The sequence below is a fragment of the Macrosteles quadrilineatus genome, unplaced genomic scaffold (assembly GCF_028750875.1).
Source record: "Macrosteles quadrilineatus isolate MER2022 unplaced genomic scaffold, UCM_ALF_1.0 Scaffold_6__1_contigs__length_79288215, whole genome shotgun sequence".
In the NCBI taxonomy this organism is placed as follows: Eukaryota; Metazoa; Arthropoda; class Insecta; order Hemiptera; family Cicadellidae; genus Macrosteles; species Macrosteles quadrilineatus.
In genome coordinates, this window is record NW_026542599.1 from 49,875,861 (window position 1) to 49,899,383 (window position 23,523).

General features: G+C 33.2%; 1 protein-coding gene across 10 annotated transcripts in view; it reads left to right on the forward strand.

Annotated features, from left to right (window-relative positions):
* The window catches only part of LOC128996298 (obscurin-like), a 255,278-nt gene that overhangs the window by 133,224 nt on the left and 98,531 nt on the right, over positions 1-23,523 (forward strand). For all 10 annotated transcript variants that reach the window (XM_054421531.1, XM_054421532.1, XM_054421524.1 and 7 more), the window contains 2 exons: positions 7,464-7,556; positions 22,897-23,061. In XM_054421531.1, the coding sequence (XP_054277506.1) occupies positions 7,464-7,556; positions 22,897-23,061 (258 nt within the window). The remainder of the gene's footprint in view (positions 1-7,463; positions 7,557-22,896; positions 23,062-23,523) is intronic.

Sequence of the window (23,523 nt, forward strand, 5' to 3'; positions counted from 1 at the left end):
ACAAAATGAACTTATACTTACACAACAGAAAATCCCCCTTTTGTGTCCAAAATTTGTCCCTGCAATTGAAGTAAATAGTCACATGTAGGCAATTTCTATATCCTTGTTGAAGCTATCCTTTGATCCGCATTACTCACTGCAATCTAACCACTACCCAACTGCACATAACTTTGCAAAGTCGTAACAAATGTGTAAAACTATATCCTTGGACATTAAGAGTTTTAAACTATCAAAATTTATAACAAAATCTATGAAATGGTCTAATCAAAAATATATTTTTATATTATGAATTTCAGTTACAAACTATGTTTATCAGTTGAGTATAGTTGCATTATTTTGATATTGTTACTGTCTACACCAGTGACATTGTCTTAAGGAAGAATGTTTAAGCTTTTAAGGCAAAGTGCTCCAAACCCCACAAAATTGTCCTTGCAGCATAATTTACAGATACACTAAACAGTGTCAACGGGTGAATGATATTGAAACCTCAAAAGTAGGTCCATAGACCTGAAGTGCTTAAAAAGATTTTTTCTTACCACTACATGGAAATTATCACAATGTTACATCTGTAAACAGTACGCAGAATAGCTCATTCCCGCTTGCTAAATCAGCTGATTTCACATTTGGCGTTTCTACGCCAACCACAACCGTGGAGTCAGTACGTTAGAAATTGGTAAGCAAATAACATAACCTAAAAAAAGCAGCAAACATAACCTAAATTACATATTATATCCGTATAACATTAAAAGTAATAATCTAAAACAATCACAACTAAAAATTTAATCTGTGTGTTATGATAAGTTAATAATTATGGTGGTAGGAAAAATCTTGTGAGTATTACAAGCACAAACAGTCATTGCACTCTTATTACACAAATATCTATTTAACGTAATTTCTTTCTGAAAAGTTATATTACAGCACAATTCTGTGCTCCTTTGGTTGGTCTAAAAACAGTGAATCAAATTTCTGTGGTGGGTTGCATGCTCTTCCTTAAAACTATTTTGTCTAAAGTACTGCCATGACTTTGAACTCTAAGCCTGGTTATTGTATATATCTTTGACAACAATAGACCCGGTATTGTCAGACCTAATGTGGCGTGTAACTGAAGATGTTTGCCAAAGTCCTGATTAATCAAGACATATATTAATCAAGCCCACAGCCAACTCGACTTATTCTTATTTTGTGTGATAAATTCACACCCTCTTAACTAATTGAAGGTAATTAAAAAGTTATGAAAATACATATTCTGTTTTAACGAACTTCTTCATAAGGAAGTTGCTGTTATGATTGAAAAATATAAAGATGAATGTAACTTACCTGTCCGCAGTCTTTTAGGTTATTCAGTTGATTAAGTAGTGATTAAGTAGTGACGCCATTCTAGATTCTTGTCATTCGCCTATTGGGTCTGATGATGATTGGAGTGTCCAATCGAAATCGATCACCACTTACCATCGTTTTTGTATATTTACCGTCTTGTGAGTAACAGTATAAGCGTAAATATATGTTTTAAGTGTTATAAGACGTTTCTTTTATTTACTTTCCGTAAATTTAATAACACGTACAATGCTGATCAAGAAGTTATTCAGTTGATTGACCCATTATCACATCTGATATAAAGTTGAACATGGTTGTTCCCTACAAACGTCTCAATTGTCATTACTCGTATTACTCCTGGTCATTACTCAAAACCCTCTTCAATTTTATCTCAAACCACTAATCTAGTTATATTGACTTTTCAAAAGATTTAAGACGGACAAGGGCAAGGAGAAGGAATCTTTTTAATTTCCAATTTCTCAGTATTGGTGATGGTGGTAACAGTGCTTGATTTGCGGCGGAATGGCTTTCTGGTACCTCTTTTTTGGAAAGATTAAAAAGCTGTAATAGGTAAATAAATAGGTGCTAATCACATTAAATAGGTTACAGTTCCAGAACCTATTTTTTTACAAATCGAGCAGGCTTCACTCGTTATCCTCATCACTTAAGTCGGGGATCAATTTTTTTATCTGCTTTGTTTTCTCTATGATTTAGCTTTATATTATACTCGACCATCCATAAGATAATTTACACCATTACTGGATATTGACATTTTTTACAGTTGTAATATCATAAAATAGAGGTGGTGTCTGTTTTGTTCCGTATCTGATTGTTCCGCAAACACAAAATTTCTGTTCCCTAATGGTTATTAATTCTGTCCTGTCACACTGCTGATTCAATTAAATCAAGGAGAATGTTGTAATAGTTAGTAATACAATTGGGTTTTGTTAGTATAATCAATGTTTGGTGTGAAACTGTTTTGAACAACAGTAAATTACATTAACCATGTTATTCTCTTTGGTGTTGTTGCCCCAATGTAAAGCATGTAAAGCTACAGTACTATTTTTTGGCATTAAAGTGTAATTTTTATTGCACTTACCAACCCATTATACCTATTATACTTTTAATTCTTTACCTTGAAATGACCAACATACGAATGTAGGTATTTTAAGCTAAGTATGAATGGAGATGAGTTTAAGATGAGCGGTGGGATCTTGTAGTCTTGTTGGTGACTAAGGCCGACATATTCCTTAGACACAGCTATTAATTACAACTAACATACAGCCCAACAACGTCAACAGCCCATACAGCCAATCACAACTAAGGGACTTACAGTTTATAGTGGAATCCAAACCACATTTTTTATTTGTACCGTACGTAATTTACGAATTGGTCTAATTATCAGAATAGTACTGCGGATAGTTAATGCGGATAGTACTGCTTGCGTAAGTTTGTGTTACTTGCATTCTGAATGGTAACCTGTCGTTGCTGATTTACGAGTATCGCTTTGTGATCAATGATCATGCTTTATATTATAATTTGAGGTTTCAGTTGTGTTTTTCCCCTTTCTGTGTAATATTTTTCTGATAATGACTTAGGACACAAATAGTGGTTGCAATGAAAGATAAATTTAAATCCTTGAACAGTCTAATGAAGACATTATTTATTTAATGATATTTATTGTAAACTTTGGTTTTTCATATTATTTGTTGTGTTATATGAGCTTTCTGCTCATCTTACCTTGGTTAGGATTGAATCAAGACTATACTGTAGTTTGTAGTTGAGCATTGAACATTTTTACTTTAGAGAAATTGAGCAATTTGTCAGAGGTTGAAATCAAATTGGCACCTGCATGCATGTTTTTGCTCTGTATTCAGCAACAAATTGAGAGGAAATGTAGCTTGTAGTTGTCTCCGTGGTGGAAATATCTTGCAGCTGCTATACACAAATCTGCTGACACCTCGAGGTCAAACTAATAAATAGCACAATCCCTGCTTTGATCTATACTCCACTGCAATACTGTGTCAAATGTTGCCAAACGCCTTGGATCTGATAATTACTGGTCAGTAAGCTTGTTCAAGCTCAAATTATTATTTGAAATTGAAATGTATCTAGTTGGTTTTCCTATCCTTGCTTTGCAATTTATTTTGGTATTTTTCTACTCCAGTGGTTTTTGCTAGAGAAAGGTCCAAATCCTTGTCTTGTTAGTTGTTACTATCTAATGTTGGTTTTTTTTAGAAAGCCTTTTCTAGCCCAATGACAAATAAAAATTGGCATCTAAGTCCGAAATCAAACCTGCTTGGAATCTAATCAGCAATCTTCAGATATAAGGAGAACACTATAAACACTCTGCTATCCAGACAATTGGATGAGGATGCAGCCCAAAACAATTAAGAAACAGTTACAGACACACACACACCATTTATTATAAAATCAAAATGTTTGTTGTGTGTTTACAAATCTAAACATATTAAAGTCAAAGCACTCACCCATTAACTTTTTTTATAATATTTATAATTTTACTTTTTTATTTTACACTTTGATTTATCCAATTACCAATGTTTTTGTAGACAATTTTAATGTGAACAAAATGGCGAAAGAATTATTAATTTATTAACAATCAGCGCAGTCGGTTAGGTAGTTTTTGGGTTTACCAGAGAAATACGTCCAACAGAAATAACCTCTTCTTAGTAATTGTTTTATAGACATAAGCAGTTGAAAAAATCTATTTTATTGCTTCAACAGTAAAATCAAGACTCTTTGAACAATAATAAAATTGGTAATGTTAAACTAAGATTCCTATGTTTTTTACTGAGATTAATGTTTTAATTAATTTATAATATAACAATTATTAAGAAAGGAATTTTCTTTCAAAGATTGTAATTCTTAAAAGTGTCGCCTATTCATTCATGCTTTTAACAGTAAGGTGTCGAGTGTTGTTTGGAACCACTGTTTTGACTGAGTCACTGGCAGACGAATGGTTAGTTTGTATTTGTTACGGTTGTTGAAGGACGCTCTAACATTGCCCTACAACTGTAAATAGCCCTCGAGTTTGGTGCATTCTGGGTAATGTGTTGTTTGTGTTCTCTGTTGAACTGGTCAGTAATGTTCCTTGGAACAAATTGAGGGTCTTTCAAAACTGATCTTTGTTTAAGAATAGAAAACTTACAAATGGCCGGTTCCTTTTTTTAAGATAATTTGACAAAAAAGGTCAAGATCTTATGTAACACTGTATATTAGATCTGGAAACACTATAGTGCAGACAACCAGAGATGATTAATGTGAATGGTGACAGTCCGGGTTTCAAAAATCATTTCAACCTTCAATTGCAAATTCAACTTTATAAAATCCAAAACTGTGATCATCAACATGTAGTAGTTTATTATTTATTAATTATTTAAAATACTAATCACAAAATCTTCAAACACTTAAATTACCATTGAACATATACACAATCTTTCCCATATAGGGAATAAGCCATTAACATAGGTCTCATGGTAAGACCTAGACCCTTGACCAATTTACTTTTTCCTTTTGATATTCCTAGAGGCCAAAAACATCATCCTTTCAAATTCACGTTTGTGTTTCCGTTAGCTGTTGCTGTTGTTGTTTGTAATTTTTTTTAATATGAAATAAATCTAACGGTTGAAAGAGAAAATTTTATTTTACTGAAAATGCAAACATGTAGATCAAAATTTGCTCAGTCTGCAGGTTTGCTGCAGCAGTGGTATCAGTATTAACAATTATATAAATTCTATGTTGTACTGGCAAGGTAACAAGACAAGAATAGAACTAATTGTTCCGTTGTTCTTTTAAAATACTTACAAATAATTCTGGTACATGCCTAAAATATATTAATTACTACGAATTTATGTAAGTGATGATTGTTAGTGTCGCAACTTGAAATCAACGTAGACTTGTTTGTGTAGGCAGAGCGATGCGTTGGCAAAGTTCTAACGTTCCATCAGCAAGGACGACACTGATGTCATAAATAATGTTATCGAGATTAAAATAAACCTTACTCTAGAGGCTAATTTATCTTTATTAGTTATTTTTCCCCTTGCAGAGGAGTGATTCAATAATTCATCATACTCAAAACATTTCTTTGATTCCTAAAACGTTTTGTCCCCAACAGTCTAAAGAAACACAAACATCCTTAATAGTACTTGTTTTTCATTTAGCTTTTTTGTAGCTGTTTTCAGTTTTATCAAGTTTAGAATCATCAGGATTTAAATAAATAGTTCTGAAACAGCTAGTCTTGGTCAGTAACAGAGCTACAAAAAGCACGGTACTCTGTTCTGCACTCCTTTTTACTCATATTTATCATAAAAGTTTTAAAATTGGACAGAGTTTCAATGTGGCTTAAATAGAATTGCAAATATAATGCATCTCCAAACTTCAACACTGTTTAAGAGTTCATTAATTACACTGTTGCTGTAGCAAACAGTTTTTAAGATAGTAAAAAATACATAAGATGTGACATCAGCTATTAATTTAAACTAATCACATCGGTGAACTTAAATCTTGAACGATTCACGTTACAAGTACTTCTCACAAGTTACGAGTCTCACCAGGAGATATAAAGTGATTGTAGGCTGGTCTGTGACGTGGAGTATTGGCAGTCCGCCTGCCTGGAAATAGCAGCTCCCGATACAACCTTGTATCAGACGGTAATGTTGCCGTTTACACCAGCTTCTGTGTGGTTACCCTAGGCCAATCAGGTAAACAGTTGGCAAGGAGGGTTGAGGAATTTGGGCTCTAAGTGAAATTTGATCTGGAGCGAAAATTAAGTCTGGTAGTTTTTGGGAAATTAGTAAAATGTTTAGGATTCGGAATATTCCGTTTTGTATACGTTAACAATTCAATCCTGAAGAAAATTAGTAGCTGTTTGATTGTTCAAAAATAGTCCAGATGTGCTTGATCATTGAGATGGAAAAAACAGTAGTCTTGGGTAAAGAACAGATTATCCTATTCATTAAAAAGGCTGATTTCATTATTTTAACACTCGCCCATAATTCATTTTGGTGTGGATGTTAGCCTCCAGATTGCCAAATAATATTAAAAAGGTTTAAATATCTGCTATCAAGCAATCCATTCGACTCCTAAATGGAGTCATCTTCGGCAAGCAATCCATTTAATTGCAGTCGCAACTAGTTTCGACTCCTATGTGGAGTCATCTTCGGGCGGTACAAGGACTTCTTCTTTCTTCACATGAAGAGCATCATATTTAACATGTAAAAATAAATAAACATTTACAAACGACACGTATATATTTACGGATACTAATAACCTCAAATATGAACCCTAGTATGGCGGCATCGTATGGATATAATCTAATGCTTCATTAGTTGACTATTGATGCGGCTCCAATAATTCAGAGATTTTTCTGAACAATCCCTTAATTCATTTTAATCATTTTTTCCTCTCATCCTTACTCTAGTATGTTGTGCCCATCAACATACTAACCTAACATTAAAGCTCTAGGATAATTTTGTAATGATCTATCTTTTTCGCCTTTAATTATTTAATCGGTACTTTCAAATAATTACATGGACGATTCACTTTCAACTACTTTTCGTGCCACCCTTATACAGCACGCTGTGGCAGTTATTTTAGGTTGGGTTATTATAATTTTTTATGACTCATGTGGTATTGATGGATTCATATCGAAACAAAGAAAGTCCTACAAACATATTAATGATTATGTTTATGTTAACATCTTAATGGTTATGTTGAACCTAACATAACGGCTGCAGCGCGCTGTAAAATAAGTGGCCACCGTATAATACAAAAGTACCATTTTTCTATAAGCAATATTTTTTCTTCCTAACTTTCTTGTTGATGTTACACAAAGCTATACTATAGACCATAATCCGTTCTCTCATTTAGTCTCTTTACAGCTACAGGTGTCAGAGGCATCTGAGCCATAATGTATGACTGTAGATGATAGACAGTGATCACACTTCTAGTTGTGTCTATGAATGTGTGTGAGAAAGAAGTGGAGATGATCACACTTCTAGTAGTGTCCATGAATGTGTGTGTGTGAGAAAGAAGTGAAGATGTTCGCACTTCCAGTAGTATACACGTGTGTGTGAGAGGGGAGGTGGGGAAATGTTCGCACTCCCAGTTTAGCTCAGTTTGTGTTGTAGGAGCTGAGCCAACAACTTGGTGACGACAAGAGCCTCTCCGAACACCTCAAACTACCCGTACAACGCATCAACGACTACCAGCTGCTGCTCAGGGTGAGTGTCAACAGTGGTAGTGATAAGCAGTCTTGAGTGAATAACGATAAGTATCAGTCGAGTGGATAGCGATAATCGGGATAAGTCGTTACAAGTGGTTGGACCAGTAAATGTTTTTTTTTCCTTGGATGCTAAGCGCGAGCACGGCCGTTTTTCACATTAATTCAGGCTATCACTTTGAAATCCTTTGGTTATTTGGCTGGATTTGAACACGGGACCTCAGGGACCAAAGTTCCACGCTCTACACTATATCAGCTCACTCCCCCACCAGTCATGAGTGGTTAGTGAACAATAATCTATTAGAGGTGTTTGGAAAGAAGTATCATTCTTTAACAGTTAGCAATAAGCATAAATCCATGGTTGGCAATAAGTCATATCAGTCTTGAGTTGGAAGCAATATACAATGAGTTGTTGAGCCGATTTCAATTTCAACAATCATAAAAGTCGACGAGCATTTACAGAGATACATTGAACTGTGTCAACAGTGTATCGATATTGAAAGTTTGATCACCATCGCCTAGGCAAATGATTATCACAAATAAATTTAGTTATTAAATTTAAAAATTACAATTTTCTCACGAATAAAACAAAAATTGAATACACCAACAGTCTTAAAGTGACAACTATCACAAGTGGTTATCAATGATTCCATCAGACGAAAGTGCTTAGTGAAAAGTCAACTAACAGCTGTGAGCAGTTAGCGATGAGTCACCTGTTACGAGTGATTAGCAACAAGTGTCAGTCCTTAGAAGCTATCTACAAGTACTTAAGTATACCATCACAAGTGGTTGGGTAATGGTATTAGTTAAAAGTCTTAATTGGATAGGAATCAATCTTTAGTCTAATGAAGTCAGTGACAATAAGCCATAAAATATAATTTTCCTGACAGCCCGGAACTAATTGTATTAAATTTGTAAATCTGTTTACTCATGGTGTTAAAAATTGTATTGAAGATAAATTAAATAACATAAAATAAATTATAAAGGATATTAAAGTTTTCATGAACATATGTCAGGAGATTCCGTACTTGAAAATACCCTTACAGAGGGTAATAAAATGCTTGTGTTTAACTAAAATTTATGATTATTATTTAGAACTTTGTTTTAGGTGTTTTGTGAAGAATATTTTTTCTACAAAATAAAAAAACAACACTAAGTCCAGTTATAGTAAAAAAATTCAAATTACATTCTGTCTAACAAAATTCAAAATAAATTTGGCATCCTATCTTGAAAGTATAGCCAAGTGATAAGTGAAATGGATGCCAAGAAAGTTGAAAAAAGACAATAGCTCTATAACACATATTGCTTGATTTAATATCAGATTTAATCACTATTAATTCACTGCCGTATTTAATAATAGGATATTTTGTGAAAGTTATTACACTTTTGTTGGTAATAACTAGATCTAAGATTTTATAACTACCGTACATAATTTGTCTACTACAATGCATTTTGTTGTATTTTCTTATCTTACTCCATTATACCATCTACCATCTGAATTTCAACTACTGTGATTCCTAATATATATACTAGCAGATTACTCGTCTTTCGTACCGGGTTAGCGTAGAAGTATAAAATGTTTATTGCAGTTATGCTTTGTGCAATGGAAAAGGGCACGGTTTAAGATAATTTGGTTCTTTCAATATACGGTACGGTACATGCTATATAGTATTAACACATCTACCATAGCCAATGTTTTACCACTACACCTAAGCAATAAAAAAAAAAAAAAAAGGAAACTATCGAATATTTGCACAAAATAAAAAAATTATTTATAAATTAAAAACATAAACTTAATTGTAAACAATCCTACTTTGACAGTTATCATTGTTTATCACCGCTTTTTATTGCTGCTTGGTTCGAATTAGCTGTTGTCAAATGCAAAAAAAATAGTGGTGCTGCTCCCCGTTGGTAAGCCTTATAACTTTTTAATGATATTGAATGTCATAGAACCACATTGTGCAGTTGAAACAGCCTACAAAATTCTTTAATTCCTTTTAAATATGAATACTCATAAGGTTAACATGGGAAACCCCAGAGCCACTGTGGCGGAGCTTGAAAGGATTTTTGAGATAAGAATATGTCTATATGTTAAGCGGGAATGTGACCTATCATCATACCAAATTTCAGCCCAATCCGACCAGTAGTTAATGTGTGATTGAACTTCAAACAAACACACAAACTTTCACTTTTATAATATTAGGAAGATGATGTTTCACAAATAATAGTGCAAAACTAAACAGGTGTATTTTCTCTTTGCCTCCATTAACACAGCTGTTAATGCCAACAATGAAAAGAGCATTATTAGTATGTTTGGACATAATTATCTTGTGACTTGATTTACTGTGACAATCAGTAGCCATTTAATAAACAAGTCTGTCACTGTTTTATTCTAGTTGCAAAGACAACAAATATACACAATGAAAGAAAAATTATAAAAATATGGTGTTCCAATCATCTATTTTAACAGCTGTTTTAATCAAGACAAACAAAATATCCATGTTTAGTTTTGTACCATTAGTTTTTGAACACTCTGTTTTATGACTGTATTTATTTAACACAATTAAATTCCAAGAATTTATGATAGTTTCAAGAGCTTTGGTTAGGATGCAAATTCTATTTGAATCAATGAAGTTGTAGTGAGTTATCTCTAAAATTTAAATAATATAAATAGTGGTGACCATTTTGGCGTGAACTTCAAGCGAAGTGTGATAGTTTTGGCACTTTGTTCTAGTTTTTATTGCCAACAAAACATTGGGACAAATGATGTTTTTGACATAATACAATTTGTACTCAACAGATTTAGGTTGTCTGTTCCATTTTGATGTGAAATTGCTTCAAATTGATTATCCCGAAACACTTTGCACATGTAAACACATTGGAAATTCATTCATCTTTATAATTTTACAATCATCTTCAAATGTCACTAAAATACAAATGGCCAACACAAGAAAATCTCTTACAAAAACGATGCTTCCTAATTTGACTTAAAACACAACAATAACGTAAATTAGCCATGTTAAGATCTTCTTACATCTTCTTCCATTAATTATTTTCCATGTGTAAATTTAAACTAATTAATATTTTACTTTAATTATGAATCAGTATCTTTTTATGTAATTTTTGGCTGTTTTAGTAAGTATTTAACAACCATAATCCTCTCATATATACATTGTAATTGATAACCACAAACATAACTGGCATGTATAATCCTATATGTTATTGCACTTACTTTAAACATTAAATCACCAATAATAATTTTTTTTATTCCCTCTATAATACTGAATAAATTGTTTAACTTATTCTTCAAACCAACTAACCAAGTTAAAAACTTAGTCACTTCCTGTAAAGTAGATGTTAAATCACTGTAGTTTACTAAAAAATAATGCAAGTAAAAACTTGACACCTTTCAGCAAAATCGGAAATACAATGTCCCAGAGTATTATTTCATACCACTGCATGGAAATGGTCATATTGCCATACAGGTAAACAGTACGCAAAATAGCTAGTTGTCGCTCTAGAGCCGGAATGATCCATTCCCGCTCGATAAATCAGCTGATATCGCTTTTGGCGTTTCTACACCAACCACACATCCGCAGATCCGGTTAACGTTAGTTAAGCAAGTAACACAACCTTAAAAAAAGCAAACGTAACCTAAATTACATTTTATGTACCTCTAAAAAGTTAATCTGTGTGTAATAACAAACAGATTGACTTAGAATAATGAGTAAATTATGGTGGTAGGAAAAACATAGTGTGTATTACGAGCACAAACAGTCATTGGCGCTCTCGAAATGTATGGTCACACTCAGCTAAAGCTTCGTGCAGCTTCCTACAGTCCTAGAGCAGCAATGAAGTACTTTGCGCTCTTAATACACAAATAGCTATTTTTATGAGTTAACTGGTTAAAAATAAGTTTTTCAGTTTTAGTCACTATTTGTTTTTGTTGTTTTTTTTTCAGTTTTCATTTACACTTTTAGCGCTTTAACTAATATTTATAAGATTTTACCATACTTAGTCACCTATAATTGATCAATGAATTACCTTTGAATGGTGTACTACGTAATAGATAAATTAAATGATTAGCACAAAAAAATGACTAGTAAATCAATTGACTTATTGTATTATTCAGAACTTTTGGGTAATGTTTTGCTCCGACATCAACAAGCGTAGTTTATCGAGAGGAAAGTGATACCGGTTCTGGTGGACATGTGCACAGTTTGGCACTCTTTCACATTCCATCAGACGCCGGCCACTTCCTATACCGTCTGCTGTCGGTCTTTTTATTCCGTCCATTGTTTAATGTTGGACGGTGCATAAGCTTTGTTCAGCTCTTTGGCGTTTTGGCTTTAGTCTCGGGATGTTTCAATCCAAACTTTTTGTGATAGCTCACAGCTCACAATTAGAAGTGTTTAGTGGATTTCCTTTACACACTCTGTGAACTTGGATAGTAAACATGTGTTGGTTATGTAAACTGGTGACTTCTTATACAGTACTACCATTGCTGACTGGTTTCTTAGATAGACTGTGTTTACTCTTTTACAATTACTATTTACATTTGTGGCAGTTGGCGGCTAAGTTTTTCCCATAATAATTTAGTCTGTTTTTTATTAGCGAATTTCCCATATAGGGAATAAGCTATTACCGTAGGTCTCATGGTAAGACCTAGACCCGTAACCGATTTTCTTTTTCGTTTTGAGGTCCCCAGAGGCCAAAAACACCATCCGTTCAAATTCATATATATATATATATATTTATATATATATATATTTATATATATATATATTTATATATATATATTTATATATATATATATTTATATATATATATATTTATTTATATATGTGTCCGTTAGCGCGATAACTCGAGCAAAATTGATCCGATTTTGATGAAATTTGGTACAAACGTGTAAACCTACATTTATTCGAACGAGTTCGCGAACCAGCATAATCGGACCATGGGATCAGGGGTTTATGGGGTAAAAATGGGTTTTTCTCATTTTTGACCCTAAAAACTTAAAATTTCTAAACTTCTCTCTAGACCAATTTGAAGAGCTTAAAAAAACAAATAATTTGGTATATTGAAGTGTTTTTGAATGTTCATTGACTACGGAGAAAATTTAAAATTCCCATGTTATTCTTATGGAGAATAAATAAACTGTTCTAGTTTGCTTGTTTATGGATATATTTTAATCAAATTTGGCAATTTGGTTTATTTCATACTAAGCTATCAATATTTCAATTGAAAAAAACACATCTCAACATCTTCCCTGTAGCAGCAAACCTAACTACTCACTAAAATTAATGTTATTTAAATAGGAAATAAATCTGAAAATTTATAGGGAATATTTTAGTAGAAATCAAACCGGGTAAATGGAAATTCGCTTAGTATGCAGGTTTGCTGCGACGGGGGTATTTTAGCTTGTAACAGGATGGTTATGTTGAATGTAAAATTATTTACCTTTGCCATGTATGTATATATTTTGCCACAGATATAACTGTTCCATACGGGTTCGACCCTAGATATGTTTGATAGGTGGTTAAAAATCTGACCAAGAATAAGGGCTCTAAAATATGATACGACTGGTGAACTAAATATTGAGTAAGAAAAAGAATAAAATAGATCCCCATTTACAAACAATACAAAATCACACTTTTCTCGAACATGTAACATCTGTCTTTACGCTTGAGATTACGAAATAAAATGGATTGATTTAAAAAGACAATATTAAACCAAAAATCTTTGTCGCTCAAGACATATGCCTCATGAAACGTAATTTTACTCTAATATCAATATTTGTCTTAAAAAACAGTTTTTTTGGAAACCACTATGTCGTACAAATCAACGTGTGGACTAGTATAATGTGCATTGTCAGATTGAGATGGAGAAATCAGGAATTATATATTTCATTGGTAAATCACTATGATTGTTTTATGGACCACAAGACTCGCAAAATGCCATAAATCTACAGAACTTAGAAATTAAAAGGGAATATTACAAAAACACACTATTTAAAACGACACAGTGAGATAACAACAAAAAACCATAAATTCATGGGGAGGAGGATAGATATAATCATATTAATATGAATTAATTGATTATCTATTGATGACATTCAACATTAATTTTTACTATGGTAATTTGTATACAGTGGCTGGTCTCTAGGTCAGGGAGGTAGCTGCCTCCAATTGATTCGGGATTATTACAAATAATCTGCCTAATTATGAAAATATCAATTGTTGAAAATACGTTTTAACAGTTTCAGAATAAAATAAGTATACACAAAATAACAGATTCAACTGGAACAATGTGTGTAACTAGTTGGCAGGCTTACCCTCGAGAACCATATTGCGGGACAACAAGAACAAAAACATGGGGCATGGTCACGGTAAGACAATACGATAACTACTGTCCAGAGACACAGTCAGGGCCGGTTTAACCCATACGCGAACTACGCGGTCGCATATGGCGCCACAAAGAAGTAGCGCCAACGGGACAAAATTTTTTTTTAAGAAGACAAAATTAGAAATATATTTACTGACGAGTGAACAACTTAATTTTGTTTTTTTTCGCTCAGAGTTCAAGTATCCAAAGTACCACACCAGAGACATTTATTCTGTTTGTACCAAAAGCGCTTGAAAAATGTGTATACTTGTCCAGCACCGTAGCACTTCTACTCAAGGACTCAAGGCACTGATTTGCAGTTTCGATTTGTAGTGAGCTGACACACGGCTGCATACAGCGCGGCGCCTTTGGGTTTCATTTCATGACTCATGCTCGAGATAAGCGCGCAGCGCTACAATGGCGCTACTTTGTCATAACAAGAAACCCCCTCCCCCTCCCTTCTACCCCTGATCTCACTCCCCTCCTAGAGAAGAGCAGTACGTTGTATTGCACTCATACCGTATCGTATTGGTATTGTTTAAGTCAGATATCATAAAATCACTATATGCAGACGACGTTCAAACGTTAACGGTGACAAGAAAAGCTAATGTTTGCAAGTGATTGACAGGGAAATTAGTAATCAATTTAGTTTCTTTATTATAACGATAGTTTCAACTTGGGTTTTAATGGAAACCAACACTAAACCCTTAAAATAATGAGAAACCTGGTCTATCAACCTTTGCTTCAGCTGTTGTTTTTCGCTCATCATCTCAAGCCCTTCCTTGGTTGGATTACAAAGATTTTTCAAAGGTTTACTAAATTAACGAAGAGGAAATTACCTGATGAGATTTAAGATATGCTTAGACTACATAATAATTGTAAAGAAAAAAATCTTCATATAACATTAAACTTACATTGAATAATAAACAGTAGTTGAAAAAAGTCTTTTATTGCAAGTATTCTTCTAACCTAAACAGTTGACTAGTATCCAATAGTCAATGCCTAAACTTATAAAAAAGTTCTTCCCAAAATTTTACAAATGGGGTTAAGTTGTGTTCATGGTGGTGGGGTAGGGGGGGAATTCTAGGTGGCGCTGATTCGGGTGTTCGCTTAACTCTGAAAAATTCCTAGAACCAGCCCTAAACACAGTGGCGGCAACGTCGTCCGAGTTGTGACAGTAGCGCATCTATGACGTAGCAAGAAACCCAGGACTCACTTTTGCCCACTTATCAGACTAAACCGACCTTGACATGTCTAATGATAATAGGTTACAACTTTAGTCTGTCCACAATTTAGGAAAGAACATTTGTTGTGACTGCTTGTCGATCTCCATCTTGCCATTAACATGTTCGCTACCGATCGACGCATATATGCGCCGGTAAGGTGATCAAATTAGACCAACCCTAATATTGAACGTCATTGATGGACTGGAGGTAATTTACTACCTCAGTTCCTCCACTTGTTAGAGCTTTTATTGTCAAAATTGTTAATAAAAGCGACTAGCAGCGAGTAAAATGCTAGTGTGGTAGTTGTTATTTTCTCTAATGAAGCGTTTACACGGGAATAACTCATAAGAGCAACTTAATTAGCAGTTATTACTAGCCTTGTGTACACTGGCCTTAACCATCATTGCATTTCACATACTTAAGCAATTCTAAAATTGTCTGGTGACAGTCAAATACATTATTGAAAGTAGTTTGTAATACCTGTCAATTTACTCTTGTTATAACGTGACAAAGGTGAATGAGATGGAGTTTGGGCCAAATCATTTGAATGTCCCGTGAGTAACTTGACTATGTTTAGCCACACTCTGAGTCAGTCTTCTCATTCAGTGACACCCATCGACGGAGTGTGCAAATAACGGATGTTTCTAACTTTTTCTAAATAAAAAAAACGTTTATGAAAATTAAATTTTTATAATAAAAAAAATGAAGTATGTGTCTTGACATCAAGCAAAACCACGGGACCAAATTAGTTGAAATCGTTCACAATATTTACCCTGATTAACATTAATTATTAGTCTATTCCCATTTTCAGAAATCAAAACCCTAAGAATCTGCCTCTAGGGCTTTCAAAATTCTGTTATAGAGCTTTGGAAAATAAATATTGAGTAGTGTCCATGGTTTGAATTATAAGGAAATATGCCAAATTTTTTCTCTGGTACCAGCCAAGAAAAATTAACAATATTTTAGTTTGGTTTTCTATTTTTTTGGGAGAAAGCTTAGATGAATAGTTGGTAAAATATAGATTCTCTATGATCAATGTTATTACAGTACAGTACCGGTAACCATTGATTAAACATACTCCCTTAGTAGATTTTTCATCCTTATGGCTCAGCTGAAGACATTTTTTGTTAGTTCCGTCCGGTGCCGCTAGGATCGTGTTTTTGTTTACAATTTGTTTCATCTTATTTCAGTTATCTAAAACCTTGTTCAACCAAATAAAATTATCTAATCATTAGAATTACCTTGCCTGCTAGTTATGTAACTAAACAGTTAAGCACTATTCATAAAATTAACTCTATAATAATAGAACCAAAATTCCATCAACAGCGCCTAGTGTCACCAAAACAAGAAACTATACATGAAAAACAAGCTTTAGATTTTTCAATATGTTGAGAAGTCTACTTGTGTTGGTTAGTCTGTATGCATTATGCAGTAACTTTTTCTGCAGGTGTAAAGAAATACATTGCTAATTTTATAGATTTCCTATTTGCGAAATCATGAGCCATTAGTAGTATTTACAATTAGCCAAGAGTAGGGCTATAAGTGATAACGTAATTTACAATTTGGCTTTTCAGTAGAAAGCTATGCGTTTAAGCGTTAGAAATTCGCATTTACTTTGATAGAAATACATTTTTTAAACTACTTTAAAAAATTAATTAAATGTATACTTAATTAATTATTTACATATTTGAACAAATTCCATGGTTTTTTACTTTTTAATGTCAAAACTTTAATGAATCACTCAATAATTAAGATTAATGTGAGACTCCGGACTTTGTCCGTAGCGTTAAACTTAAATTTCAAAAGATATCATTGACACTGAAAACTGTACAACTACAACTTTGTATTAATTTTATGTGTTTTGTTTCAATAAATGCAATTTTTCACTAGATTATCTAATTTAATGAAGCTTGGCCAAATCACAAGTAGGTCACCAGGGAATAATTCATCTATAAGAATTTCCAGTTGTCCACGAGATAGTGCCCCAGTTTCTGGCGCTATTGTTGTTCATCTGCTCCGGTCATTGGCTGGTTGTTTTGGCTGTGGTTACTATTTCAAATTTGCCACATTTTTTTTGTAATTAATTGAGATAAATTTAATAATTGCCAATTGTATTTCTTTACAAAGTTAATAATGTTTTAAGAGTGGCACATAATATTCTTTCAAATTAACCTCTGACCCATAATTTGTTTTCCAAACCCCCAAGACTAAATACAAAAAAGCTCCTAACTTGAAAGACATATTCTTTCAAAAACCAAACTACCTCCCACTTCCCAACCATCAGCAAAACTTTTGGACAGTAATCCATGCTACAAACCGTGATGCGCCACTTGTAAATCAATTATCCCGTCAAAAACCTTCACTAGCAGCCAAATTAAAAAATCTTATAATATACATATAGTAACATCACTTTTGATTCTACCAATGTCATTTAGTGTTTTTTTTTATTCAGTATTGGTTATACCTACAACAAGTTGGTCGCAAATTAGAGTATCTTCAAGGCCTGTCTTGTCGAGATTTGCTAAAGAATCAATATCACACAATCATATTTGCTCTTTTAGACGACCTATAAAGTCTTTAATCGTTTCATTAGTCTTTTGAACAATGCCATTAAAAATAAATCTCTTACCAAATTTCCTGCAAAAAATTTTCTGAAGACTAATGGCAAAACCACAAATACTCTTACAGTTCGTATGAATGGCCACAGATATGATGTAAACCATCCTGATATTCAAAAACCTGTGGCTATTCATGTGAGAGAGCATTTTCAAAATTTTCAACAGTGTTATTTATTTAAAGTAATAAGAAATTAGCCAAAGATGCATATAAAATACTCAGGTACAGTAGTATTTTTTTAGTACATGTACTAACAGTCAACTATAGTATCATAAACTTTTGCATACTCAAGCATATATATCTTCTACATAGAAAAACTATTTACACAAAAGTCCAAAAATTAATATTTTAAAGTACGTCAGTATACAAAATGCTTTACCGAAAAACACGTCAATTGTCAGAAAATACGTATTTTAAAATGTGGACGTGGTTAAAGAATTTTAGAAACTCATAATGGTATGTTAGATATTTTAATCTAAAATTAGAAATGTGTTGGCTTTCCACTGTCAAGCTATTTCTCGACTCTGTGTTATTTATGAAAATGTTTTCACCGCCAGAAGGATGTTTGTTAATTGGGATTACTCTCTAAAAATAAATATAAAACTGTTGCTGTCTAATAATTGCATAATTGGTATGTTATCTGTACATTTACAAAGTATAAGTCAAAGTTCAGTACAAAATAAAATTTGTTTTATCTTATATAATAAAATGAAAACAAATAAAAAATTAAATTAAAAACAACTGTGATTAGCGTCTCAGACTTTTTTACAAGTGGAACATGTTATAGTGCACACTAAAATATATGTACAAACAGGGTGTCCCACGAAGAGGTTTAAACGTTTGATTTCATATTACATGCCCATTTATACACCAAACTTGTTGAAACTTTACACATTTATAAATTAGAATTTAAAAATATTCTGGGAAAATTTCACCTCTCTAACCATTGTAGAAACATGGTGGCATACAAAAAAATTACACTTAAAAAACATTAATTAATAATGATGTTTTTGGTTTTATAAAATATGTTTAATATCACATTCTAGGGAAATAAGGCTTTTAATAAGGAAACTAAAAAATATCCTAATGAAAAACCGTAATGTAGAGTCCAAAATTATTCAAAATGTGATCCATCCACAGGGACACACTGATAACAGGGCTTTCAAAATGAATCGTTGGCTCTTACAAAGAAATTCTGCAGTATCTGGAGAAGTTTCTATTCAATTGATCGTTTTAGTTCCTCGTCATTATTGAAGCTATGGGTATAAACTAAACACAATATGGCTTTGCAATTAATTTTAGTGTAAAATTCAGCTGATTGAACATCAACAAACTGCTAAAGCTTACTGGGAACTTCAGTTGTAACTTTGTTGATGTCAGGCAAAGTATTGTTTGTGTAGCAAAAGTAATGTTTATGCCAGGAAAAGTCAGCTGATCACTATTTGTTTTTGGTGTATGGAAATTGATGATTTTAGACGATCTTAGCTGTATGGAAATGGGCTATTTTCGAATACAGAGTGATGAAATAGTATATTACGTTACTAGTCCTGAAAATAAGTGTTTACCGGACGAGTGAGGTCGTTCCCGTGCGAGACGAAGTCGAGTACGGGATTACCATACGAGTCCGGTAAACACATTTTGGACGAGTTACGTACGATAGTTTACGCCATACTACTTAATCCGTACAAATCCTTTTATATTTCCACCAACTAAAGGACTAAAAATCACTAGTCATTAGAGGTTATGTTTTGTTTTTAACCAATCATTGCCACGCAAATACAGTATAATCAGCTGATTGGTGTCCGGTAAAACTCATTGCAGAACAGTATTACGCAATGAAACCCCATTTGAATAAGCTGGCGGCAAACAGCTGTTTTCTGGACTAAATCCTTGCTTGGGAAGTTCGTCAAAACAATGTAGTGTGGCGTAAAATCTTTTTGCTTGTTGAGGAGGGAAATCAATGTTAATATATAATTTAAACGATTCAAATTATTTACTATTTTACAAACTGAGCTTTAAAATTTAGCTGATCTTCTCCAATAATTGTGTATTATCTCAAATTATTTTCCAATAATGACATATGAACAGAGATGGTGGGAACTGGAGATTTCAGCTGAGTGCAAATAGTTGACAGCTGTTTATAAACATGATACTGTCGCGGGCTATATCTGGCGTCTGTCTAAGTCAGTGGCGCGGGCGGACGACACTACAGTGATGACCTCACAAATGTGTATGGCGTAATTGAACCATAGCCGTAACCAAACCAGAATTTAACCTCCCTTTCTCGTTTAATCATTTTATAAACATACTTTGTATACATATTTTTAGCCGAATATTAATGCAAATGAGCGTGGAATGGAGTTGATGATCTATTAGTTTAAACTAGGACTTTTAATAAATGATCCTGACTAATGAAACAGCTGATCTTAGTCAGTAACAAAGCTACACAAATCATTTTCACTCTACACTAACCTTGCTTTCATATTGAGCTTTAAATATACAACAAAGTGTGCATCTCTGTCTCAAAGAATTGAATTAATTATTAAAAGCCCAATGACAGTTGGGTACAGTTTCCAACCATCAAATGCTACTAAGGACCAAAGTGGTGACCTTTTGAATGTTGGTCGAGCATTAACCACTTAGCTACCATGTTACCAAATAAGTTAAGCAGATTTTAGAAAGAAAATCTTACTTTATAGTCTTTCAAAAAGCCCATAAGCTCATTATGTGAAATCCCTCTGTAACTGAGAATATTCGTTACCTCATTTAAATAAATTTATCATTAATATCAGGAAACTATACAAAAGTTAAGTTTTTTCTATAATAATAATAATAATCTTTATTGTCATTCAGCAACATAAAATTACAATAGACAATGTCAGAAGTCAGGACACAAATATGCCATCATGCTTAAATCTATATCATCTTATGAAGCACATAAAACATTTTGTTGCATAAACTGAACATATATTTAAATTTTAAATTCCAAGATGAAATGCTCTTACACAAATGTATAAAAACTTAAGTAAATAATACCTCAAAACTAAATGATTTATAAATATTCTAGACAGTGTGTATATTCATACCTAAACTATATAGATTTTATCCTTTGTCACAATTATTAAGAGCCAGTATAATTTTGTTATTATTATGGTCATTTCCTATCATGGATTTATAAAACAGAATTCCTGCAACGTTTTGTGATCTTGAATCAGACCTTGTCCTCAGGTGGTACAGTAAGGATTTAAATCAATAAATCACTCAAAGAAAGAACTAAACAATTTTTTTAAGAAAGAGACTTTAACTACCTTACCTTAAACAGATATATTGGTTATAGATCTTGCCTGGTAATCAAAAGGTCACCAGTTTAATCCTAAGAAAAGCTTATAGTTTTTTTATTGTTAGGGACGGGACTAAGCTATCTTTATCATCTGGCAGCAAAATAAATGATCCTGGGAAAACAAACACGTGATGTTAGTCTGTAAAAAGCTACACTAGGTATCTAACCCTATTCTACTGTCACCCTTAATTTACCTTTGGGTTCAAATATCTTTGCGTTCCCGTCTTAATTGGTAATAATATCCGAAAGATTCCAATGTGCTTGAGCACAAACAATGTGACTGTACAGCAGAGTCGACGGCAGTTTAAGTTTCTTGAGCTGTGGGCGGAGGTATAAATAACTTGAGTTGGCCAATAAACTGAGAATCATTTAGACTATCAGCATTGCAAAAAACATTTGACTCTCCTTTGTTTTGGTACTGCTAATTCACGAGTTTTCCAATCCACAGTTTTGAAATGATTTGGTACTGCTGTTGAATTGTACTGACAAGTTTTGGTTGAATTACCTGAGTTATTTTGAGCTCTTATGTTTTTGTTTATTTTTTTTATTCAGAAAAGATTGTTTTTATTTTTTCAATATTCTCTATTTTTTACCATGTTTTGCTGTTTTTTACTCTTTGTAGATGTTGTATGTCAAATTACGCGAATTGTTTTACTCGAGACTTGCCATTCATAGGATAACAGAATGTATATAGTATACCAAAGAGTCACAATTATCTGATATTCGGTTACCTGACCTTCCATGTTATTTTACCCCCCCCCCTCACCACCCACCCCCTTTACATCATGAAGGGTGGGTTGAGACAACCCCTTTGCCGCCATAACTATACTCGAAAAGTTCATGACAAGCTGTAGGCATTTGCACATAACTGTACTTTCTCATGGTAGTGGACTACTAACCACACTATTTGAAGAGCACAGAAAAAACATTGTAAACATGTTTGTTGAAAGTTATAAAATTAGTAAAGTTTTTCTGTCACCAAACCTTTTTGAGGCTTTGTTCCAGTGAAACCACTAACTTTTTTATGTTTTGAAAGTCGTCCTCAAAAATCACAAAACAAATATTGATGTAGTAATACCAAAATATATAAGATATTTTAATACTTGTCCACTCAGCTACAGCTCTTTGCACCCACTGTAAGTAACACAAGAGGGCAAGCTTTGTGGTATGCAGCACACTAAACCAATCAGAATGTTATGACAAAAGCTGGTACCTAAAGCCTGATTATTGAATTCTGAGTAGAGGCAGGGATGGCTTTAAGGTTTCTTGTTGTCCGCAGGGAGGGATGCATAACATGGAAGGTGAAATAACCAAAGATCAGATAATTAACCCCACTATGATATGTACTGTTATCGTTTGAATTTTTTTTTAATCGACTATTGTTATCTCTTACGTAGTTTACATTTCAAAATTATTTTTAATGTTTTATGTTTGCACAGTATAATTCCAAATGACCAGAACTAAATCATGTTAAAGTGCATCCCGGATTGGCAGCTACTTCAAAGTACTTGACAGAGAGATCACTCAAATTGACATGACAAGCCAATGTTTGCAAGAGATAGAATAATATTTCGATGTTATTTTCATAACAGACTTAAGAATTATAATTGCTACAGCATCTGTGCAAAAGTCAAGCAACCTTAAAGGGGGGAATCTGCATCAAGGCCATAACATTTGCGATATTGTTTTGATTTTGAAACGGTCATCTTCCAAAGACCACAAATTTATCAAGGGTTCGTTTCTTACTATGAAAAATACTTTCTTATTGGTTGCAGGAGCTGGTGAAGTATTCAACGAGACTTGGAGAAGACACGACTGACCTCGGGAAGGCTCTTGAGTTGATGCTTGCAGTGCCTCACCGGGCAAACGACAACAAGTTCATCAGTAACATCGAGGGTTACCACGGCAACATCCACAAACTTGGACGCCTCCTACGACACGTAAGACTAGGTTCCACTTTTCAACTTTTGGATACTGAAGTAGATAACCCATCTCTCTGTACCAGCTTTCACCAATGTTTATTAAAAATACCCCCGTTGCAGCAAACCTGACAACTAAGCGAATTTCCATTTGTCTGAATTGATTGTCAATTAAATATATTTAAATAACATTATAGGTAGGTAGGTTAGGAAACTAATAAAGTGTGTTTTTTAGTTAAATATTAATAGCTTAGTACAAAATAAATAAGTTTGCCAAGTTTGATCAAAATATATCCATAAACAACCAAACTACAACATTTTACAATATTCTCCATAAGAATAACATGGGAATTTTAAATTTACAATTTTTTAAATTTTCTCCATTACCAATAACCGTACAAAAATACTTTTACATACTAAATTATTTGTTTTTTTAAGCTCTTTAAAAAGGTATATAGGGAAATTGGGAAAATTTGTGTTTTG